Source organism: Coenobita brevimanus, unplaced genomic scaffold (assembly GCF_032717465.1).
Source record: "Coenobita brevimanus isolate Jiangsu-jjx unplaced genomic scaffold, ASM3271746v2 jjx.HiC_scaffold_2705, whole genome shotgun sequence".
Lineage (NCBI taxonomy): Eukaryota > Metazoa > Arthropoda > Malacostraca > Decapoda > Coenobitidae > Coenobita > Coenobita brevimanus.
Genome location: NW_027643659.1, coordinates 142,426 through 167,448, shown reverse-complemented (window position 1 = coordinate 167,448; position 25,023 = coordinate 142,426). Strand labels below are relative to the sequence as shown.

The 25,023-nt window shown below is 42.8% G+C and overlaps 1 protein-coding gene across 3 annotated transcripts in view; it reads left to right on the top strand.

The window, feature by feature from the left end:
- The window catches only part of LOC145390006 (uncharacterized), a 39,224-nt gene extending 15,153 nt beyond the window's left edge, over positions 1-24,071 (top strand). For all 3 annotated transcript variants that reach the window (XM_080265098.1, XM_080265100.1, XM_080265099.1), the window contains exons 4-10: positions 646-799; positions 7,816-8,001; positions 12,744-12,980; positions 15,352-15,473; positions 17,259-17,398; positions 18,124-18,229; positions 23,944-24,071. In XM_080265098.1, the coding sequence (XP_080121224.1) occupies positions 646-799; positions 7,816-8,001; positions 12,744-12,980; positions 15,352-15,473; positions 17,259-17,398; positions 18,124-18,229; positions 23,944-23,964 (966 nt within the window). In that variant the 3' untranslated portion in view covers positions 23,965-24,071. The remainder of the gene's footprint in view (positions 1-645; positions 800-7,815; positions 8,002-12,743; positions 12,981-15,351; positions 15,474-17,258; positions 17,399-18,123; positions 18,230-23,943) is intronic.
- The last annotated feature ends 952 nt before the right edge of the window (positions 24,072-25,023 follow it).

The following is a 25,023-nucleotide window of genomic DNA, read 5'->3' as shown; positions in this document are numbered from 1 at the left end:
CAGGTATTAAGAGAATATGCTGGCCTACTCTCTGTGTAAATGAAAGCACTGAAAATGTTCAGCAAAGGGGGATGGTAAGGATCAATTCCTGAGGGCTGGTGAAATGAGGGCTCCAGCTCTCCCTGGCACAAGCTTGCCCTCCACCTCGGAAGTGCCGCCCTGTTCAACTGGTGCTACAGTCTACTCCTGGTAAATATTCAAAATAAAGAGTAAAAAATTAAAATAAGGAGTAAGAAATTAAAGTTTCTTATACAACACTTGAACTTGTTGTGTACAGTAAAGCAGTATAGTGTCAGACAGGTTTTTTCTTTCTTTTAAACTATTCTAATGCTAATCTTCATTGCTAAACAATTCACCATCAATCTGCCTATAGCAAGACACCTTAATCATGGAAAACATAATCACAAATGAATCATCTCCATGTCACCCTGTCCTCTGCCAAGAGGCTGCTCTCTCTCTCTCCAACTCATATCCCCTCTCTCATATACCTTTCCACCCCATTCCTTCATCTCATGCATGGTCTCCCACTCCCCCTACCCTCTGCCTCACTGACATTCCCTCTCCTGGTCAGTCTGTCATTCTCCATATTTTCAACATGGTTAACCATCTCAGTGAACTGCAGACATTAATGCTGTGTTCAAGCAGAATGGGCGCCTGGTGGGCGCTGCGATGGAGGAGGAGGAGGAGATGTTTGCCCTCAGTGGAGCGGAGGCCCCCATCGCACACAGGGGCACACCTCTCAACCTCACACATCCAGAGTACACCCTACCTGACACAGAGATCTATGAGCCAGAGACAGGTAAGGTACAGTTAGAGACAGGTAATGTATTCCCAGACAGGTTGTGTACAGCCATTTGCAAAACTTTACATCTTATCATCTGCAGCATCCATCTGCAATTCTCATTCCTGTCCTCAGCATCACACACCCGCAGTACACCGTGCCTAACAGAGAAATCTGTCGGCCAGAGACAAGTAATGCACAGTTCCTGACAGTAATACTGATCTTTTTTAAATGAACATTTATGAGGTACAGACAGACAGAGACAGCGATCTGTGAACCAGTGACAGGTAAGGTACAACCCTCCCTCCTGCCTCCCCAAGTTCTGCATTTAAAAGCAGGCTTCAAGTTTCTACAGGGTGATTCAATACTCTGATGCCTAAGAATAATGCCAGTACAGCACACCACCATTATCCGATGGGGTTAAATTATGGAAAGTGGATCGGATAATGATTTATGGGATACCGGGACAATTAAAACATGGGTTTAATAAGGCTATGTTTGAGGCCAAGTGGAACCCACACCCTTCCCCCTCTATAAAAATAACAACAGCAACCTTAGACATGTGGAGAGAATGGAGAATGAAAGACTGACTAAGAGGGTGTATGTAGGTGAGGTGGAGGGAGGGAGAGGGAGGGGTAGACCAAGGATGAGGTGGAGGGATGGAGTTGAGAGGTATATGAAGGAGGGGAGAGTGAGTTGGGGGGAGGGTAGTCAAATGGTGGGTGACAGAGCGACTTGGAGGCGTTTTGTCTGCGGCCACCCTTTGCGGGATTTGGGCGTCGGGTTATAGATAAATAGATAGAACCTTAGGCTGATCCTTAGACCTCCTTTAATGCCTTATCTGACTACTTTCCATCACCGTATCACCTATGAGTATGACTGAAAGAGTGATCAGAGGTTGAGTAGATGTAACACACTAACCAAACAGGTGTAACTAACCTTATTGAGTACCAGGTCCTGTTGAGCCATCATCATGGGTCTCTTTGAGGCTGGGGGATAAGTGGTGTCCCAGGGCACTCACTCGTCATTGCATTTGCTCTGGCAAAGAAGAGAAATCTAGTTGACAGGAATAAATGTTTGTTTTGCCAGACAAAATTACTGTGCCTGCAATTCCTACATATTTATTTTATTTTCTGCAAAACAGCTGAGTGGTGAGTGAGGGATGGAGTGACAGTGGTCAGATGGGGAAGAAGTAGATGCAAGGGCTGTGGCTGTAAACACAGCTGACGTTTGTGGGCATAGGAGTCATAATAATTCTGCTGTTCAGTACAATATTTCCTCCCATATCATCTATCTATCTATCTATCTATAGCCCGACGCCCTAATTCCGCAAAGGGTGGCCGCAGACAAAACGCCTCCAAGTCGTTCTGTCACCCATCATTTGACTACCCTCCCCCCAACTCACCCCTTCCTCCCTCATATACCGGTACCTCTCAACTACATCCCGCCACCTCATCCTCAGTCTAACCCTCCCTCTCCCTCCCTCCACCTCACCTACATACACTCTCTTAGTCAGTCTTTCACTCTCCATTCTCTCCACATGTCCAAACCACCTCAGTGTATTTCTCCTAATCTTCTCAACCACATCCACATCCACCCCACAACGTTCCTTCATTTCTTCATTCGTCAACCTGTCCCTCCATGTCACTCCACATGCTCCTCTCAAGTAACTCATTTCCACTGCTCTCACTCTTGACTTGTTTCCCTCTTGCAAGGTCCACACCTCACTTCCATACGTCAGGGTAGGGATCACAATACTATCATGCAGTGACTTCTTAACTTACACACTCACCTTCCTATTTCTCATCACTGCTTTCAGTGAACCAACAACCTTCCTTCCCTGCTGTACCCTTTCACATACTTCATCCCCCAAAGTTCCATTCTTACTCATCACACTACCCAAGTACTTGAATGTACTCACATTCTCCATAATAATAATGTAGGAAAGAATAAATTTATGGTCTTCAAGAGGAATGAAGTCAATGAATGTACAGTGAGGTAGGATGACGAGGAAATGGAAAATGTGAGTGCATTTAAGCACGAGTACTTGGGTAGTGTGATGAGTAAGGGTGCGAGTCTGGAGGATGAAGTGCTTGAAAAGGTGCAGCAAGGAAGAGAGGTTGCTGGTTCTTTGAAAGCAGCGATAAGAAATAGGGAACTGAGCATGATATTTAAAAAAAATGCCTGCATGATAGTACTGTATTGTGATGCCAACTCTAACATATGGAAGTGAAGCTTGGACCTTGTTGGAAGGACACAAGTCATGAGTGATGGCAATGGAAATGAGTTATTTGAGAGGAGCATGTGAGGTTACATGGAGAGACAGTCTGACAAATAAGAAAGTAAAAGAGCACTGTGGTGTGGATGTGGATGTGATAGAGAGCGTTAGGAGAAATACACTGGGGTGGTTTGGCCATGTGGAGAGGATGGAGAGTGAGAGACTAATGAGGAGAGTGTATGTGAGTGAAGGGGAGAGGGAGAGAGGGAGGGGGCAGCTGAGGATGAGATGGAGGGATGGAGTGGAGAGGTATATGAGAGAGGAGGTTTTGAGCTAGGAGGAGGGCAGTGAAATGGCGGGGGACTGGGCGACATGGAGGCCATTTGTTTGTGGTCACCCCTTATGGGATTGAGCCATCTGGCAATAGATAGATAGATGGATAGATAAAATAGTAATATTAATAATACAGTAAAAGTCCTCCAATCCGACCACCAATAATCCGAAAATCCCAATATTCAGAATTTGCCAAGGCAAAAATTTTCTATTTTTTCTGGTGTTTTTCCAATTCTTCTGGGCTATATCTAAGGATTTATCTGGTTTGGACTTGCCCATGGACTTGGATATACGTGCCTTCATCTATTCATCTACACTTCTATGCATTTCCAGTGAGTAAAACAATAATTCATATCATTTATGTGTTTATTTAAAGATCATGTACATATTTGAAATGTTTTCAAAGGCCCCTCTTAATAGTCCTAAAAAAAACAATCAAAAGACCCTCAGTTCCATGTGATTCGTATTAGAGGACATTTACTGTACTGTAATAATAGTAATAACAATACTGATACTAATCCTAATACTAATACTACTACTACTACTACTAATAATAATCTATCTACCTATCTATCAACTCCCAGTCGCCTTGATCCCGTAAAGGGTAGCCACAAACAAATCACTTCCACGTCACCCTGTCCCTTGCCATTTCACTGCCCTCCCCTCAGCTCACACACCCCTCTCACATACCTCTCCATTCCATCCCTCCATCTCATTCTTGGCCTCCTCCTCCCTCTCCCCTCCTCCACCTCACTCACATACACTCTCCTCATTAGTCTCTCACTCTCCATTGTTTCCACATGGCCAGTGTATTTCTCCTAATCCTTTCTGTCACATACACATCCACACCACAATGCTTCTTCACTTCCTCATTTGTCTGTCTCTCCATGTAACTCCACATGCTCCTCTCAAATAACTCATTTCCACTGCTGTCACACTTGACTTGTGTCCTTCCAACAAGGCACAAGCTTTGCTTCCATATGTTACAGCAGGTTTCACAATACTCTCATGGAGCGGCTTTTTTACTTCCATGCTCACTTCTCTATTTTTTATCACCGTTTTCAAAGCACCAGCAACCTTTCTTCCCTGTTGTACCCTTTGAAGCACTTCATCCTCCAAACTTCCACCGTTACTCATCACACTACCCAAGTACTGTACTTAAACAGACTCACATTTTCCATTTCCACATCATCCAACCTCACAGACCATTCAGTGACTTCATTTCTCTCCAAGACCATAACTTTACTTTTCCCTATGTTCACCTTTAGATTCCATTTCTTATACGCTTTCCCAAACTCTTTCACCAAGCCTTGCAGTTCCCCTTTGTCTTTTCTTAACAATACAGTACCGGTATTATCTGCAAACAACAGAACAGGAAGTTTCCAAATGCTGCTCTCTCTCATTAGGGCTGCACCAGTATTCACTGCCCTACCTTGCATCTCTTTTATAATCCTATCCATATACAGATTGAACAATGATGGAGTCATGACACATCCCTGTTTGAATCCAACATTCAGATAGAAAAATTCACTCAGTTCACCATCCAAACGCACTGCAGCCTTAGCACCCTCATACATATTCTTCACAGCATTCAGCAGCTTCCCATTTACTCTATTAAGTAAAAGTCCTTTAATCCAACCACCAATAATCTGAATATCCCAATACTCCAAATTTTTTGAGCTGGCAGATAATTTTAAATGCAGTAATAAATATAAGTGTATTAAGTGAAAATTAAGTGAATTACAGTAAGTTACTGTTTAGTGAACTGAGTGAAAACTAAGTAAATCAAGTGGATTTTTTCTCTGGGCTTTGTCTGGGCTTTATCAAAGGATTTATCTGGCTTGGACTTGCTCTTGGACTTGGAATAACTGCCTGCAACTATTCAGCTACACCTTTATGCATTTCCAGCGAGTAAAACAATGACCCATATTATATTAAGTGTTTATTTAATGATCATGTACATATTTCTAATGTTTTCTGAGGTCCCTCTCAATAGTATTAAAAAAAAAAAAAAAAAAAAAAAAAAGGTGTTCAAAAGACCCTCAGTCCCCTGTCATTCAGATTACAGGACTTTTACTGTATATTTTTAATATTTTCCACATGCTATGTTTATCCATTCTGTCATATACCTTCTCCAAATCCATGAAGGCTGCATACAACTTCTTTCCCTTCTCTAGAAACTTTTCCACTAAAGACCTAAGGATGAGTACCTGATTTACACAACCTCTTCCCTTCCTAAAATCTCCCTCTTCTTCTCCAACTTATTCCTCTGTTATTTCTCTAACTCTGTCAGTAAGCATCCTACCATATACTGTTCCTATTACACAAATACCCCTATGATTGATACACACTTCTTTTTCACCTTTTCCTTTGTACAGGGGAAAAATTATACATGACTTACAATCCTCTAGGATTCTATCTTCCTACCAAGCCAATCTTCACATCTTCCATATCCATTTCACTACTATCTCTTCCCCATGCTTTAGCATTTCACCACACACCTCATCAATTCCTAGAGCTTTCCCCATTTTTACTTACTTCATTGCTTCCACTACTTCCATCCTACTGATCTCTTCCTCCCTTCTCACCTACCTCCTGCTCCCAGCCACTCCCAAGCCACTTATACTCACATTACTTTCATTCTCTATGTTTAACAGTTCCTTAAAGTGTTCTCTCCGTCTACTCACTTTTTCTCCCCTCTCCACCATCAATCTACCATTTTTATCTTCCACTCTCCTTCTAACTTCTCTATCATGATAATAATAATAATAATAATAATAATCCATCCATCCATCATCCAATCATGTAATAATAACAATAATAATAATAATCCATCCATCCATCCATCCATCATCTAATCCTGTGTTGCCCCACGAGGAGAGTAGGAGCCCTGGGCAAGGCAGGTTGGTCCTGACATTGATGATGAGTGTGACTGGTCGCACTCATCCCTGAGTGGCATTACATGAGCAATAAACCCCAACCATCCCTTGGATATAAATTTCCATCGGCTCAATCCGATTGGAGTGCCTTAATTACCAACTAAACCACAGGCGCCATAATCTGGTTATATAGTTACCACCAAGTGCAGCATTTGGCTTCCTGGTGTACAGGAAATCATTTGGCTTGTCACTCAATGTAGAGTCACCCGCAGACCGAAGGAAGAGGAAAGAAAGAAGGAAAGAAAGACAGAAGAGGAAGGATGGAAAGAAGGAAGGAGGAGAGGAAAGGGCTGGCACCTGCGAGCAGCATTACACTGAATGAGTGGATGGTGAGTGCCCCCACCTACCACAGAATAATAATAATAATAATAATAATAATAATAATACAAATAATAATAATACACCCTTCAACTTCACACACACCCTGAGTACACCCTTTCTGATATAGAGACAACATGAAAGAGGTTATAATATTCATGCATTATACATACTCTTCTATATATTCTGTAAATGTTAGTGGACATGGTACATGTATGATGTTAAGCAAGTTACAGACTGAGTTTGATGTAGTGTCAACTGGATGGAGAAAAGAAAAATGCAGTTTTATAAATTTATGCCTACAGAGGAATGTTATTGTGGTCAACAAAATGTCTACTTATTTATCAACAGCATGCCATCATTATATGAATGGGATGCATTTTTGAAAGTGGGTGGGAATGCTCACCATCCACTCACTCAGTGTAGTGCTGCTGTTGGGTGTCTGCCCTTTCCTCTCCTCCATCCTTCTTTCCTTCCATCCTCTTCTGTCTTCCATTCCTTCATTCTTTCCTTGTCTTTCTGCCTATGGGTAACTTTACACTCCTTCTTCTGTCTTTCTTTCCTTCATTCTTTCCTCTTCCTTCTGCCTGTGGGTGACTCTACACTGAGTGACAAGCCAGATGGTTTCCTGTACACCAGGAAATCATTTACTACACTGGGTGGTAACCATATAACCAAATTTTGGCTCCTGGTGGTTTTGTGGGTAATTATTGCACTCCAATCAGATTGAGCTGGTGAAGGTTTATATCCAAGGGGTGATTGGGGTTGAGCGGTGAAGGTTTATATCCAGGGGATGGTTGGGGTTGATTGCTCATGTAGTGCCATTCAGGGATGAGTGAGGCTGGTCACTCTCATCTTAAATGTCAGGACCAACTGCCTAGCCCCGGGCTCCTACACTCCTCAAGGGGCAATGTAGGATTGGATGATGGATGGGTGGATGGATTGTATAACAAATGATTTTTTAATGAATTTAGTGTTCTAGCAATCATATACTGTAAGTGAGGAAATGAACATACAGGTATAATGAGAAAAATGGGCAATGTAGCAGTGAAAAACACCAATGAAAAAAATGTGCTAAATGTTACAGTCATAAAAGCATGTGATCATATAAGTCAATTAAAAAAAACAGTCTATAATTCTAACTACCAATCTGTCTAATCTACTTATTCATCCAGTAAACTAAAGCATCAGTCTATCTGTCAATTTCCCTTCCTGTCAACCCCCAGTGGACTTCCCAAGCTCCCCGACAACCCTCCGATACCTGGTGGAGCCTGGCAGTGAGGAGTGTGGGGGAGTGCGACTTGCAGAGAGGGAAGAAACCTCACAGCCACCTGTCACCCCTACAGAGGACGATTATTCTCTCTACACCGCTGTTGTCTCACCCCCAACCGGCCAGGTCACCCTTAGGAAAGGTAAAGGATCATCATTATTCTCATCATCAACTTAGGATATGTAAAGAATCTTCATCAACATCATCACTCTCATTGTCATCATCATCACTATAAACTTAGGAAGCATCAAGGATCCACCACCACCATCATCATCATCAACTTATAATACATAAAGGACCATCATCATCATCATCATCATCATCATCATCATCACTGCCAACATTATTCATCTGAAAAGGAAGAACGTGGTATTTAAGGTAGAAAATCAGACAAAAAGGGAAAACAGGGATATCATAGGTAAGCAGTATATGAAGAATGATGAAAAAATGGTAATGGTAGACAGTGAAGATATTAAAGATCCCTGGAGAGAGCATTATAACTGTTTGCTGAATGAGGAGTCTGACTGGAACAGGGAAAGTTTAGAGTCAACAGATCCAAAGTTTGGCCCTTGAACTTTGATTGATGCTGATACTGGGAGCAGAGCGATAGGCAATATGCAGTTGGGGAAGGTGGTGGGTGTTTCTGGATTTACTGCTGAAAAGCTGAAGGCCTCAGGAGATATATATGAGTGGGTTTAGTTGCTGATTTGAAAAACTCAATTATATATCAGTGTGTTGTTCCAGATGACTGGCTGAAGAGTGTGACTGTAAATGTGTACAGTAAACTTTCAATTATCCTGCATAATTCAGCCAAGCCCTATGCCAAATAAAGTGAAACACCAGATATTGCATAATACCCTCCATCGGCTCGACATTCAGCGTCGAGCAGGATACTGTGTTACTATCCCTGTCGACCCTCTATCCTAAAAACTTTCCCATGAATGATATTGCTTTAACAGAGCTGAGCCAGCAGCGCCAGATACTGCCTTCAGCCGTATATTGTGATGGCAGATAACTGAAAGTCAGTATCATCCGGACCTCTTTTCCCACCCTAGGGCAGGGTGAGGAGCAGCAATGTCTAGACAGCCCAAATTTGCCCAGTACAATGGTCCATGCTTCCATTCACTCATCATTCAAGCCTCCAGAATCCTGGATCTATCTGATACGTTAAAAACATTCACCACACTCTGTAGTTTCACATAAACGTATCCAATATAATCACTCTGGATGCTATCACGTTAAAAAGGGGTGCCAAATCCCTGATCATGAGCTTCTTCTCACAACATTCATCAAGCCAGCTTGATCTCCTGTCAGTTACCTAGCCTCACTGACTTCCATACCTTTCTTCCTCACACACTCATCCACCATACCCCTCCACCTTCTCCTTGGCCTACCTCGCCTCCTCCCTTCTTCAAATTTGCTCAGATATACCTTTTGCACCACTCTATTGTTATCCATTCTCTCCATATGACCATACCATCTCAGTGCACTCTCTCTGACTCTGGTGTCCACAGACTTCCTCACTCCACATCGTTCACGAATCATTATTTTGTATCCTATCCACTCTCTGTACTCCACATACAATCCTCAGCAGTCCCATCTCTACCGCTCTCACTCTTGACTTTTCATTTTCATGCCACACCATACTCTCACATCCATATGTTAAAGTTGGCACGAACACTTCTTCATGTTAGCCTCGCACAGCTGCAACACTCAAGCCTCTGTTTGTTATCAAGGTCTTAATAGCACCAGCTTCTTTACTTCCTTGTGTCACTTGACTTTCCACTTTTTTTGCACATTTTCCTCTCTTTTCTATCACTGTACCCAGGTACTTGAACTCTCTCACCAATTGCAGTCTTTCTCCATTCACTGTAACATCACACTGGGAGTCACCTTCTTTCTCAATAACCATCACTTTACTCTTTTCTACATTTACTTTCAAGGCACGACAGTTACAGACATCTGCAAAACTCTGCACTAGTCTACTAAGTTCTTGTCCAGTATTTGCAAGTAGTACTCCATCATCAGCATACAACAAATTTGAGATATTCCATCCATCACCATTCAGTACCAATGCCATCCCTCTCTCCATTACTCATGTTTTTACTTCTCTCATCACCCCATCCATATATATACTGAACAACCATGGGGACATCACACAACCTTGTCACACACCCACACCGATCATGAACCATTCACTTAGATGCCCATTTACCCTTACACATGCTTCATTTGCTATCATAAAAACTCTTGATGGCACCTAGCAGTTTCCCAACTACATCGTACATGTGCAAAATCTTCCACAATCCTTCTCTATCTACTTTGCTGTATGCTTTTTCCAGATCCTTGAATGCCATAAACACCTTAAAGTCCTTCTCACAAGCCTTCTCCACTATTTGTCTCACAGCAAATATTTGATCCACACATTCTCTGGCACTCCTAAAGCCACCCTGTTCACCACTCACTAGGACTTCTGATATCTTTCTTACTTTCTCTATAATAATTCTTCCAAATACCTTCCCTACCACACTTAATAAACTTATGCCACAATAATCCTTGTACCCACTTTGCTCAACTACCGGGGTACAATCACAGCCTTTTTCCAATCTGCTGGCACAGTTTCACTCATCCATGCCTTCTTACATATCTCCAAAAAGCACTTCATTCTGCTCTCTCCACTACACTTAATTATCTCTGCATACACCTCAACTACTTTCCCATGTTTCAGCCACTTCACAGCATTCTTCACCTGTGCAAGTGTCACGTTTCCTATCACTGCATTCCTCTGCGCATCCTCAAACCCAATCATGTTTACAGTGGCTCTGCTCTCTCTATACGTATTCACCAAGCTTTCAAAATATTCTCTCCATCTTGTCCCTACTTCATCCCCATGGGTTAAAAATCTACCACTTACATCCTTCACTCTTTCACATTTCTTTCCACTGTCACTTCTACATTTCTGCACCTCTTTCCAGTATAACTTCCTATTTTCAGAGGAATTTGCATTCATTTTTCTTCCTTGATCATCATTTATCTCCTTTTCCTCTTCACTAGTCTCTTTACGTGCTTCTTGCACTCAATATATTCAGTTCTTATTTCAATTGAACCCCTGTCCTTTAACCACTCCAGCCACTTCGTTCTCTTTTCCTTCACCGCTCTCTTAATCTCTTCACGTCACCATGCCGTACCTTTCTTCTTTGTTGTTACTCTTGCCACACCACACACCACTTCAGCATTCCTAACTAAGCAATCCCTATATGCATTCTACAGGCTGTCCAGATCCATTTCATTCCAATATACTGATTCTAACTCTCCCCTTCTTTGGTCCTGTATTCATCCATTTCTTTGATCCTCAGATTCTCGACTTTCAGACTTTCTCCCTGACTGCTCCTCTCTCTCCTGGTCCACCTCACTCCTTTCAGCTTGATCTTGCATACCACAATCATATGATCTGACAGACCACATCGTCCTCTTACTGCCTTCGTATCAGCAACCATTCCCAGCATCGACCTCCACAAGCACATAATCAATCAGGCTTCTTTCAACTTGATCCCCATTCCCTCTATACCATGTATATTTATGTGCATCTCTGTGTTTGAAATACGAGTTACAAATGCAGGACCTCCTTTCCTGACATATATCCTTCAGTTGCTTCCCGTTATCAATTTCTCCTGGTACTCCATTACAACCCATTATGTCATCCTCAGGACCAGTGCCTACTCTTCCATTCATATTGCCCATTACAATCACTTTCTAGCTCCTAGGCATTTCTCCCACTGCTTCATCCAGCTCATTCCAAAACCTGTCTTTCTCTCTCTCACTCCTGTCATCACACTGTGCATATGCTAGAATCACAGTGGCAGCCACTTTCACCTTCTCAAACTTGAACATGACATACATACATCTCAAGGTGACACATTTGTAATCTCTCATTCCATTCTGCCACACCTCATTCATCAACAAAGCAACTCCTTCCTTGCATCTTCCTCGCCCATTCATGCCCGACCTCACACACTTTACACCCTCCCACTCCTCCACTGCACACCCTTTCATCTTTGTTTCACACAGTGTCATCATGGCATATCTCGCACTCTTGAACACATTCACCACTTCCGCCCTCTTGCTGTCCTGATTCACACCTCTCACATTCCACATGGCCATGAAACCTGTCCATTTGGTTGGGGTCCTTGGCTGGTATTGGGTCCTCTGAGGCTCTCCAAAACATTTGCCATGATTAAGTGATTTTTGATAGGGGAATCTGGGGTATACTTAACCTTGCCAAAAACCCCAGTTATATGGTTACCACCCAGTGTAGTAAATGGTTTCCAGGGTACAGGAAACCTTTAGGCTTGTCACTCAGTGTAGAGACCATAGGGCATCCCTACACTGAGTGACAGGATGATTGTCCCCCCCATCTACCACAAAAGTTAACTGTATATATCAACAGTATATTAGAAACAGAGATACAATGGTACATTATATCAGACACACAGATAAAATCTAGGCCTACTTAACCAAAGAGAATACGGGGCTATGTGTATTTATGAATCCAATCCCAAGGTGGGATTCTCAAACACATTTGCAATCGATTCCCTGTTATAACTTATATGTATTTTACAGGAAGAACCAGAGATATGAGAGATTCTGTACTGCCCTTTTCTTGTTCTTCCCTCAAAAAATATATATATTAACCTACGATAATATCTCTCATAACCAAGATTTCTTTTTCTGGGAAGAACAAGAGACATGGGAAGACACTGTACTGTCCTTTCTTTGTCCTTCCTGGGAATACATATCACAGTTATAACAGGGCCTTGATCATAAATACAGTTATGTTCAAGAATCTCACTCCCAGTTTCTTATTTTTGAGCATCTCTTCTACAGAGCGTCCGTCAAGCTTGGAGGTGACCCGGAAGAAACGTTTGACAGTGACAGAGGAGCTTCTGACAGTGGCGGTGGAGGACGACCAACACTCCCTCTCCTCCCTCAGCCAACACACCAATGACGATGATGACGACGACGACGATGACGCACAGATGCTCTCACATGATGAGTTCACTGATATGCTTACGCCAGATGACATAGACACACCGGATGAACTAGAGGAATCCATCATGGAGCGTGAGTTTTTTTCTCTTTTTCTTTATGTGTTAACTCTGGGCAAAGGATTAACAGCCATTTCATCGTGTCTGACCATGGGCACAGGCTTACCTTAACCCATTCTGTTACATCAAGCAGTCCTCCTACATTTTGCATACCTCCATAATTATGTCATCACCTGGTCTGAATATATCAAAGGGTTATATGAAATAATGACAATCACGCACAGGTGCTTTCACAAGACAAGTTCATTGATGATGCAGACACACTAGATGTACGGCAGGAATCCATTATGGAATGTAAGTATTGCTAAGAGCTGTTTGGTTACAACAAAAGGTTACATGAAAAGAACCTATGTGACAGTGATGAAGATGATACACAGATGCTTTCATGTGGCGCGTTCACCAATGTGCTCACCCGTGTTGACACAGATACACTGGATGAACTGTGAAATCCAGGGGCATCTGCAGGATTTTTGTAAGGGGGGGCAAAATTAAAGAAATTATACATATATGTGCCGACCGAACATATAATTCACTATAAAATATAGTATCAAGATGTACTTAAATTGCAGGCGAAAAGTATTCATATGCTGATGTGCTATAACTCAAAGGAACGAAAATATACGTGACGTCCGGAAAAGTTCCAGACACACTTTGGAATTCTAAGGTGGGGCAACTGCCCCCCCTTGCCCCCCTCTCCAGACACCCATGGTGAAATCCATCATGGAGTGTGAGTATTGCTGACTGACAATTGGTCTGGCTGTATCAAAAGGTTGCATGGTTCTGGATAGGGATGACTTCACAAGGTGACACCAGTGTAATGGGGTGATACTACTGCCCAGTTATACAAGCCCTCCCAGTCTTCCTATCCCCTGAAAGGAGGATGATTGAATGCAAGGGCAACTTCAACCTGCAATTTACTGGGTTCTTGTCCATTTTTTTCTTTCGAAACAAAAGACAAACAGAGGAAGGAAAAACCAAACAAAACAAAATATCATACACCAAATTACAGGTATCCTCCATTCATAAAAACTCTGCAACAGTTTGACTTAAACTGCTGAAGGCTGAAGTTTTGGGGAAAAATCTGGGGAATCAAGTTCCAGAGAGAAGTAGTTTGGAGAATAAAGGAATTCTGATATGCAGAAGTTCTACAATATGGCAGTGTGACAGTCAAGTCATGGTGCTACCAGATGCCCATGTAGCACAGGGGAATGTATGGAGAGGTGGCACAATGGATGCAACTTTGTCTGAGAATTTGCCATAAAAGTATCTGTAAAATAATTCAAGGGAGGCAATACTTTGTCTGACTTGTAAGAGAGGTAGTTAATTTATAATTGCAGGATTATTAATTATTCTTATAGCTTTGCTCTGAATTTTGTCCAGTTGTTTTAGTGGAACATCTCCACATCCACTCCACATGGGAAAGCATTATTTATGCTGAGACTGCACATGACTTGCAAATTACAGCTAACTGCTCATTAGGGTAGACATTATGGATTTTGTATGAAAATCCAAGTTTCTTTGAAGCAGTTTTATAGCATGTGACCTTGCATGAATTTCATGAATCTATAGTTATTAGGCAGGAATGCGTCCCCTTGGTTATTCACCTAAAATAAATGCACTACAGTGATAAGTTCCATAATATCACAGTTTTTTCCATGCAGCCAGTAGGATATATAAGGTACATGCACAAGCAAAATGATGCCATGTTTCCTCTCGTGGAATCGTCATACCATACAGGGTTGATCATGGTATTACTTATGTTTTATATGAACTGGCAACTAAATTAAGTGCCAAAACTAGCTAATTACTTTCCTACAGTTGCTGATAACTGCTGAAAAAAGATATCAGAGATGTTCGGTAAGCTTTGTAACAATATAAATGTCTCATCCTGGACTCTAACAATTTGTCAAAGTTTCATGCCTGAGAGTGATGATTATGTGCCTTGTTACAGAGCTTGTAATCACATACCACTCTCATGGTAGTATCTCCCGAGTTGATGATAGCCATCCATCTACTACCGAAACAGGGAAATTGGCAAGTGAGCTTTACAGGTGACAAAAGAACTTTAACACTCAATCTTTCTGTAACTTACAGTGGCTTTATTTGTAAAAAAAAAAAAAAAAAAAAAAAACTGCTGTTGTTGTGCCATCATGCTCATCTGAAACATGAACCCAGTGGACTGCAGGTGTACATTGTCCTTCCCCTGCAGTCCATCAACCTCTTTTCAGGGGATAGGATGAGAGTTCAGGGGCATTAGCATTATCAGGCAGTGGAGTTGCCTGGTTATATCAGTGACACAACATGAAGACATCCCTTCTCAAAAAAAAAAAAAAAGAAGAAGAAGAAGAAAAAAGAATAGATAACAAGACCCTTCTATCTTGATTCAGGTCTGGGTCCTCAGCCAAGGATAGAGCCACTACCTGAGTACACAGCAGTGCAGGAAACCAGTGAGGAACGGTCATGGCGATCAGTTGTCATATCTGGAATTGAACGGAGGATTGACATGAAGGTCAGTACATCATCATTTATCCATCATCCAATCTTTTATTGCCCCACCAGGAACATAGGGACCCTGGGTTGGTCTACTTAATTCCTGATTTTTGAAGTGAGAATGACCAATCTATTGTCCCAGAATGGTATTGTGTGAGCAGTAAACCCCATCCACCCATAGTACGTACTGTACACCTTTATGAGCAACATCTGCTTGGATACTTTCAGTCAGTATATCTGTATAACCAAATGGTTTTTGGTGGTTTAGTGGGTTAAGGCACTGTGACCAGATGGAGCCTCTATGGGTTTCATCTGAGGAGGAAGTTGGGGGCTCTTTGCTTGCACAATGCCACTCACGGGAAAGTGGGGCTGGTCACCATTGCCTATAAATATTAGGAATGGGTAGCCTATCCCTGGGCCTCAGGGCTCCTTTTTATATGGACAAAATGGGATTGCATGATGGTACATTTATTGCAAGAATAGTTAAATGACCCAAACAGAGAAAGGCTCAAAGTAGGGCTAAAGATGAACTGGACTAAAACTACTGTAATGTGTAATCTTCACACACCAAAGGCATCATCAGTATACCAGAAGAAATTCTTGAAGTAGTCAAGGAGTACAGTTACTTGGGGCAAATACTAAAATTAATGATAGACCCTTGGTTTAGGTTATCAAGAAAAAGTCTCTGTGACTCAGACTTCACCCTGTATACCTCTCTTCTAGCCCTATGCTTGGCAGCCAAGTATTCCTCCTTGCTACCATCCTTCTTCCATTCCCAGAAAAGCCTTCTTTTCATCTTAATTGCAGCTTCTACACCCTCATCCCACCACCAAGCTACTTTATGTCTTGGTGGTCCTCTTGTCCAACCACACATTACATCAGTAACTCTCAAGAGATTGTTCTTAAGGGCTCTGTACTGTTCATTAACGCCTCGGTCTACGACTCCTTGTTCAGCCACCACTCTCCTCAACTCGCTATAGAAGACATCCCTTACTACTTGATTTTCCAGCTTCCATATTTTCCTCCTAGGTACATAAGTCCTCTTTTTCATCACTTGTTCTTTAAACACCATATCACAAATCAATAGCTTGTGCTGCAGCACACACTCCTCACTTCCTCTCTCTCTCTCTCTCTCTCTCTATATATATATATATATATATATATATATATATATATATATATACAATATATTGTGCATATACAGCAAACTCTCTTGTATGTGCTGCCACATCTTCTAGAATGCATCATTATCTGTCACAGCAAATGGAGGCAAATTTTAAAAAACTTACAGGATGCTCAAAATTAGAAATCCATGCCATCCGATGGGAGTCCTGCCCCTCAGACACTGCCGTAAGTCTCATCACCAAAACACTGCTTTTGATGTTGCGAAATTTGGCAATTTTCTAATTTGTTAACTGTATGTCGCTTTAGCTTTCCTACGTTCAGCATTAATTATATAAATTTTCCTCGTCTTCAATACGTTTCATACTCATATTTTCTAGAGTATCTCATCCCAAAATGGATGATGTGTTGGTTCTCCCCCCCTCTCCCAAGGCCATCACTCTCTCTGTAAGGATTGTGACTGCAAGGTGGAGTCAGAATCCCAGGAGCATGAATGGTGAGTGAATGAGAGTGCAGCCTAGTTAACTAGGCAGAAATTAGATAGTTCTCCCTCTAGTTTATTAGTGTTTTTTATTGCTCTCTTAACCCTACCTCACCCCACCCTTGTATGGGAAAAGAGGTTGGGATGATGATGATGATGATGATGATGGTGGTGATGATGATGGTGATGATAATGTTGCAGGTGATTGAGCCGTACAAGAAAGTGTTGAGCCACGGGGGTTACTATCCAGGGGCTAATGAGGCCATCATCGTCTTTTCTGCCTGCTTCCTCCCTGACAGGTCACGCAAAGACTATGATTATGTCATGGACAACCTCTTCATGTAAGTTTTCTTCCAGCTTGAATGAAATTACTGTATTTTAAAATAATGTAGGCCTAATGCTGGAACAGTGATTTATATGGAAATATAAATAAAGTATCAGCTACTTTTATATGACTGGTACTGCTAACTTACACAATGGAAATACAAGTACAGTATATGAAACTTGTATAAAGTCTTAATAAAATATATAAGTGAAACTTATCAAGGGTGATCCATGTATTATGCAACCAAAGTTCATGTGTTGCTGGGACAGCTCAGTCAGCAATACTATATCCTTTTTACTCTAACTTGGCCTAAAACTACCATGTCAACATCATTAATGATGAGTTGTAACAATAAATTAACACTAGAATATGATGTCACCTATAAAGATATGCTATGAAAAGGATGTTCAGGTGTAGTATTGTCTTTTTCTCCCACTAGCAACATGAAATAAGTCACTAAAGGACAAAAATCTGAGCCATGTTATAGTAAAAATAGTATAGTGCATACCCTGCATCATTTTCTACTTCCCATAGCCTTTTTCATGCCTTTTACTGTTTATTCTATTATGTTCACTGACTGTACAGTTAATTAATAATTTCATGAGGCAGCCAAAATGACTTTGTTCCTCACATTAGTAGACAGTCCTTCCTGCAACAGACAAGACTGGAGAGCACAATAGATGGACCACCTAATACATTAATGGCACAAAGGTATATGAAACTTATATATTACTTGTACAGGTATGTGCTGACAACACTAGACCAGTTAATTGCAGAGGACTACATACTAATCTATCTACACGGGGCCACAACACGAGGCAACATGCCTTCCTTTGCATGGCTTAAGGTAATTATTATGCAATGTATCATGTGATGGAAAGTATTATGAGAAATACCTTGAGAAGGTCTGGCCATTTGGAGGGAATGGAGAAGAGACACTGACTAGCAGAGTGTAGGTGAGGTGGAAGGGGATGGGGGAGGCTGAGGATGAGATGGAAGGAAGGACTGGAGAGGTATATATATCATTATATATATATATATATATATATATATATATATATATATATATATATATATATATATATATATATATATTCAAGTACTTGGGTAGTGTCATGAGTAAGGATGGAACTTTGGGGGATGAAGTGCGTGAAAGGGTACAGCAGGGAAGGAAGGTTGTTGGTTCACTGAAAGCAGTGATGAGAAGTAGGGAGGTGAGTATGGAAGTTAAGAAGTCACTGCATGATAGTATTGTGATCCCTACCCTGATGTATGGAAGCGAGGCGTGGACCTTGCAAGAGGGGAACAAGTCAAGAGTGGGAGCAGTGGAAATGAGTTACTTGAGAGGAGCATGTGGAGTGACATGGTGGGACAGGTTGACGAATGAAGAAGTGAAGGAACGTTGTGGGGTGGATGTGGATGTGGTTGACAAGATTAGGAGAAATACACTGAGGTGGTTTGGACATGTGGAGAGAATGGAGAATGAAAGACTGACTAAGAGGGTGTATGTAGGTGAAGTGGAGGGAGGGAGAGGGAGGGGTAGACCGAGGATGAGGTGGAGGGACGGAGTTGAGAGGTATATGGGGGGAGGTGAGTTGGAGGGAGGGTAGTCAAATGGTGGGTGACAGAGCGACTTGGAGGCGTTTTGTCTGCGGCCACTCTTTGCGGGATTAGGGCGTCGGGCTATAGATAGATAGATAGATCTATCGGTGGATAAATCAATAATTATATGGTGTCACGGTAGGGTCAGGCTCCATATTACCTCACCCTTACCAGCTTACTTCGGCATTTGTCATGTTAATATACATAATACATTCACTGTTATGTCCATCCATCTCTCTCATTCTCCTCATCTCACCCTGTTTACTCCCCTCTCATCATCATCATCATCATCATCATATTTCCCAGTTCTGTATTATATAACCATCTTTTTTTTTTTTTTTTTTTTTACATACTACATAAATGTAAGATGTGTTGTACTTCATGAATATAGGATATGGCTGTATGATAGGCCAGCCAGTTGCAAGTAATGGTGTGTGTGTGTGTGTGTGTGTGTGTGTGTGTGTGTGTAATTCACCGGGTCGGTCAGGATCACTTGATGGTCGTGATCGTCAGCTTTTACCCTCCCGGAAGGGAGCTGAGAGCTCATATAGTCCGATCTAAGGGCAAGGCTGTGACCACACACGCACACACCAGTCCCCTTGCTCGAGGGGGACAGTAACCACCCACTTCGTCAGTGAAACTTTTCGCAACGTGTGTGTGTGTGTGTGTGTGTGTGTGTAAACTTAACCCATTAGCTGTGGTGGCTTCTCTTCAGTTAACATAAAATCGCTTACTGTATGCTGAAGTATATATACATATATATTTATTTTCCGGTCACAGCGTTCATCTAGCACGTCATATACTGTTCAGTTCTGCCGAGTTGCTCTTAGCTGAACGTATCGATGTAACGTTAGCCAAAACAAAATACCGTCTTTGTAACTAATTCGCATCTTACAGTTTCGATATCTAATCTCATTGTTCGTACATCACGATACTTTAGGCAGACAAGAAAATAATCTACCGAAATAGAAAACGCTAGTTACATGGATAACTGATATATTTTTCGTTCCTGGACTAGGCACATTTTACCCCTCTCCTATTCTGTCCTACTTTAGCCTAAACCAACCCATCCTAACCTACTTTTCTCTGCCCTACACTACCCTACCCCAGCCTACCCTGCCCTAGCGTTCCCTACCCTATCCTACCGCTGAGGTCTCCTGTAGGGATACTCGTTCTTCGGTTTTTGCCAGGCTTAGGGAGGTGGAGGAGATTAAGGTGTTGGACATCCGTTCTGGGGGCGGAGAGACTTACAACATCCCTTTGTCTTGTTGTAAACTTTGGTCTACCCTTTCCCTGTCATGACACTTCTCCGGAGTCGATAATATTCCCCATGCAGTGCTGAGGTACCTGGATGATGAAGCAGTGTCCTTCCTCCTGAGTCTTATAAATAGAATTTGGAGAGATTCGTCCACTCCTGCTTCTTGGCGGGGGCTGTTGTCCTACCGTTTCACAAGCCAGGTATTGCAGGTCACCATCTTGGTTTGCGTGGTAGGTTGCCTTCACTGATTATGGAATTTTTCCGTATTGGTGCCACCTTGTTTCCCTCATATCCTCAAGAGGAGGGAGTGCCTCAAACTAGTGTCCTTAGTGTCACCGTCTTTGCTAAAGTTCAGGAAGATTTTGTTGGCTCTGTTCCGGAGGGAGTGTCTGCCTCGCCGTATCCTCGCTATCCACATCCGTTTGGGTACAGGGTGAAGGCTGCCATGGGGGATGTGGATGTTCCAACCTTTCTTGTTTGTCCTGTGCGTGTACCAAGGATGGCTCCCTGGCTCCTCTCAGGGGTGCAACCGTGTGTTTACTTTCCTGAGAGAGGGGCCTTTCTTTCCTCACAGGCGGCTCTTTGCTATTTTTTAGAACATGCTTCCTCTCACAGTGTCTCGATTCTCGTATGTACTGATGGATTGAAATCCCGTGAGGGGACAGGCTTGGGTGTTATATTTCCCGATTTCATTCGTGGTAGGAGTCTTCCCCCATCGTATCTACTTTTATCGCAGAACTTACTGCTATTTTACTCGCAGTCAAATTGATATTTAGCTTCCCTCCTGTTTGTTATACAGTTTTTAGCGACTCTGCCGATCTCCATTTTGTGTTTTCCCGTCCAATCCTCTTTTGTTGTCTACAGTGTTTTAGAATGGCTGTGCTTGCTAGGGACTGCTTTGTGGTTTTGTACCATTGTGGGCAATGAGCATGCTGACGCTCTGGCAAAGGCTGCTGCCTCTCGCCCATCCTCACCTCTCCCCTGCCTCGCTCAGTGATATTCATCTAACCACTCACTGTTTGCTCCCACTGGCAGAGTAGGTGGGATGCGGTGGGGGCCAACAAAATGTGTGATATTTGTGGGTAAACGGGCCCCTTCATTTGCCGAGGTCTGAATGCAGGTGGGAGACGGCTTTATGCTGGCTCCGAATGGGCCATTCCTGGTTCTCTCATTGATTTTTAATGGAGGACTCTCCCCTACTTTCTGTGTGGAATGCTTCGTCCCCCTGACTCTTCGGCTTTTGCTGATGGTGTCCACTGTTGGGGAATTGCGCCATCGTTACCTCTCTGAGCACCGGGCAGGAGAGGGATTGTAGTCTTCTGTTGGTACTTGGAGAGGATGCTTGTTGTGGTGGAGGGGGAAACCTTTGCTTGGTGTAGGCAGCTGCACTACCGTGTAAAATTTAGTATACAGTGGTTTTAGTGTTCTTAGTGTTTTAGTGTTTTTCTTGTTTTAATTATGAATTGTGTGTGTGTGTGTGTGTGTGTGTGTGTGTGTGTGTGTGTGTGTGTGTGTGTGTGTATTTCATCTTTTCGAGTGCTTTTATTCTCGTTGTCGTCCGGCGGCATATGACCCTGGTTGTTGTATCGCCAGATTTTATTGTATATACTTATTCAGTTCAATTTACCCTACCCTACTCTTCTCAACCCTACACTAGCCTACCTCAGCCTACCCTACCCTACCCTGCCATTGCCGACCCAACTCTACCCTACTTTAACCTACCCTCCCCTGTACAGCCCTTTCACCACTACATTACTTTTCCTGTTTTCTTCTCTCTACCTTCGGATGATTTTCTTCACCTCTACAGTAGAGAGAAATTTCGAACTGGAAGGGTTAAATACTGCCATCATCAACCCCATCTCTATCAGGGGATCTCCTAAGCTGAATAAAATCATGCGGTCAGCTAGGACAATGTAAATAAGTTGTTCTCGGCTTGAAAGATTAAATGATTCTGTCCCGTCATCCTAAGAGGGTTTTCTGAAGCTGTAGGATATCGTCAGAAGCTAGCAAAGAGTAAAAGTGACATCCGCAAACCGAGAGCTCTGCGTCCAGCGCTCCGCGGTTCAAGTCCCAGAGGTGGACAGATGTTTTGACGTGTAGACGTTACCAGGGCGTAGCTTGGTGGCCTACCCTTTAATATTCTGGACTAATGGTGGTCTAGCCTCGTGCACCTGCGCTCCACCACATAAAAAATAAAATAAAAAGGAAAGCCAAGGGTCATGAATGAACTAAAGGACTGAACTAAGCGGAGAAGAACAAAAATCGTAGAGAAGATCGCCCCAAATCTGATGAGACAGTGTAGTATAACTGAGTGAAATAGGCGTTGGATATGACGGAACTATTATGATTTGTAATTATAATATGGAGTCCTAACACCCTGTCCAAACCGACCCAATCCTACCTCACCCTGCCAAAACCGATCCAATCCTACCCCACCCTGCCAAAACCGACCCAATCCTACCCCACCCTGCCAAAACCGACCCAATCAAACCCCACTCTGCCAAAACCGACCAAATCCTAACCCACGCTGCCAAAACCAACCAAAACCTATTCTATACTCTGTCATAACCGACACAATCCTACCTCACCCTGACAAAACTGACCCAGTCCTACCCCACCCTGCCAAAACCGATCCAACCCTACCCCACCATGCCAAAACCGACCCAATCCTACCCCACCCTGCCAAAAAAGACTCAATCCTGCCCCACCCGGCCAAAACCGACCCAACGCTACCCCACCCTGCCAAAACCGAACCATTCCTACCCCACCCTGCCAAAACCGACCCAATCCTACCCCACCCTGCCAAAACCGACCCAACCTTACCCCACCCTGCCCAAAAAAACTCAATCCTACCCCACCCGGCCAAAACCGACCCAACGCTACCCCACCCTGCCAAAACCGAACCATTCCTACCACACCCTGCCAAAACCGACCCAGTCCTACCCCACCCTGCCAAAACCGGCCCAATCCTACGCCGCCCTGCCAAAACTAACCCAACCTTACCCCACCCGGCCATAACCGACCCAACGCTACCCCACCCTGCCACAACCGTCCCATCCCTACCCTACCTTAACCAAACCAGTCTTATCTAACTCATTGTCCACATTAACACTTTTTTCCATTTTCATCTTTCTTCCTCCAGACGATTTTCTTCAACTCTGGAGAGAAATTTCGTACTGGAGGGGTTAGATACAGTCACCATCAACCCCTTCACTACGAGGGGATCTCCTAAGCTGAATAAAATCGTCCGGTTACCTAGAACAAAGTAACTAAGTCATTCTCTGTCTGAAGGGGTTATTGTGTCTGTCCCATCATCCCGAGAGGGTTTCTTTAAGCTCCAGGAAATCGTCTAAAGGTAGCAAAGTGTAAACATGACGTCAGCACTTGTTCTAGGCGCCACAGATCGAGTCCCGGAGGTGAACAAAGGTTTTTATATCATATAGACGTTTTATATTTTATATTTTGCAACTTTCAGAGGCATTTACTCAGCTTTAGGAGTCTTATGGATAGGCTTAATCAAACGTATCGAACCTCCCATGTTAGAAAAAATAGCTTACAGAAATGCGTCCTCGTACTGAAGGGGCGGAATGGACAGATCGAGTGACTAAGATATTGAATTATGTATATGACTGGTTTTGTTGTTATTTCTATTATTATTATTATTATTATCATTATTATTATTATTATTATTATTATTTCAGGCAAATGTCCCAGGCTTCTAGACTGGCTGACTAGCGAATATTATTAAGTCTCCCGTGGCTCCGTGCTCCTTCCACTCAAGAGCCTGCACTTCACGCATTCCACGCACAAGATGGCGCCACCGCTGCATTCCTGCGAAGACGAGAGGTCAAGAGGACGACACTTGCTTTTTGTTTGTTTGTTTACTGTAATTGCTTAAAGTTGTGATCCCTCCAACTTGAATGCTCAGTTGTAACTATAGATAACTAGAATACGATGCTAGTCACGAAGAAGGGCTATGAAAAGATACAGAGCTCGTAGTATTGGCTGGATGAATCACTCTTGCGTGATAATCAAAGACGGTGAATAAAACCCACACTTGTAGACGAAGAATATAATTACCAAACAGTTTCGGTGGACACTGCCACCATCTTCAGTGGTCAAGATAGTGAGAGGGAGTGACATACTGATTATACAAGGGTTCCTTTTTATGCCTGTGTGTGTGTGAAAGGGTGGGGTAAAGGTGAGGTGGGGTGGGGTAGATTGTAAGCGGGGATTAACCCAAGGGGGATTTTGGGGGGGACATTACCGGACAGGTCAGGTGTAATTCCTATCTGACCTTACCTGTGTCGTAGCAGGAAGGGACATCCCTTCCTGCTACGACACAGGTAAGGTCAGATAGGAATTACACCTGACCTGTCCGGTAATGTCCCCCCCTAGAATCACCGTTGGGTTAATCCCCGCTTACAATCTACCCCACCCCACCTCACCTTTACCCCACCCTTTCACACACACACGCATAAAAAGGAACCCTTGTATAGTCAGTACGTCACTCCCTCTCATTATCTTGACCACTGAAGATGGTGGCAGTGTCCACCGAAACTGTTTGGTAATTATATTCTTCGTCTACAAGTGTGGGTTTTATTCACCGGCTCGTAGTATTTTTTTCTTTTAACTAAGATACATGAAATAAGCTGCAAAAATACGAAAATACGAGCTTACTTAATGTAAATGAATTATAGTACGTTCAGGATGGAGGGAAGGCATTTTGTATTTTGTTTGTGATGTTATAGTGTCTCTCAGGATCCTAGGATCCTCTCTCG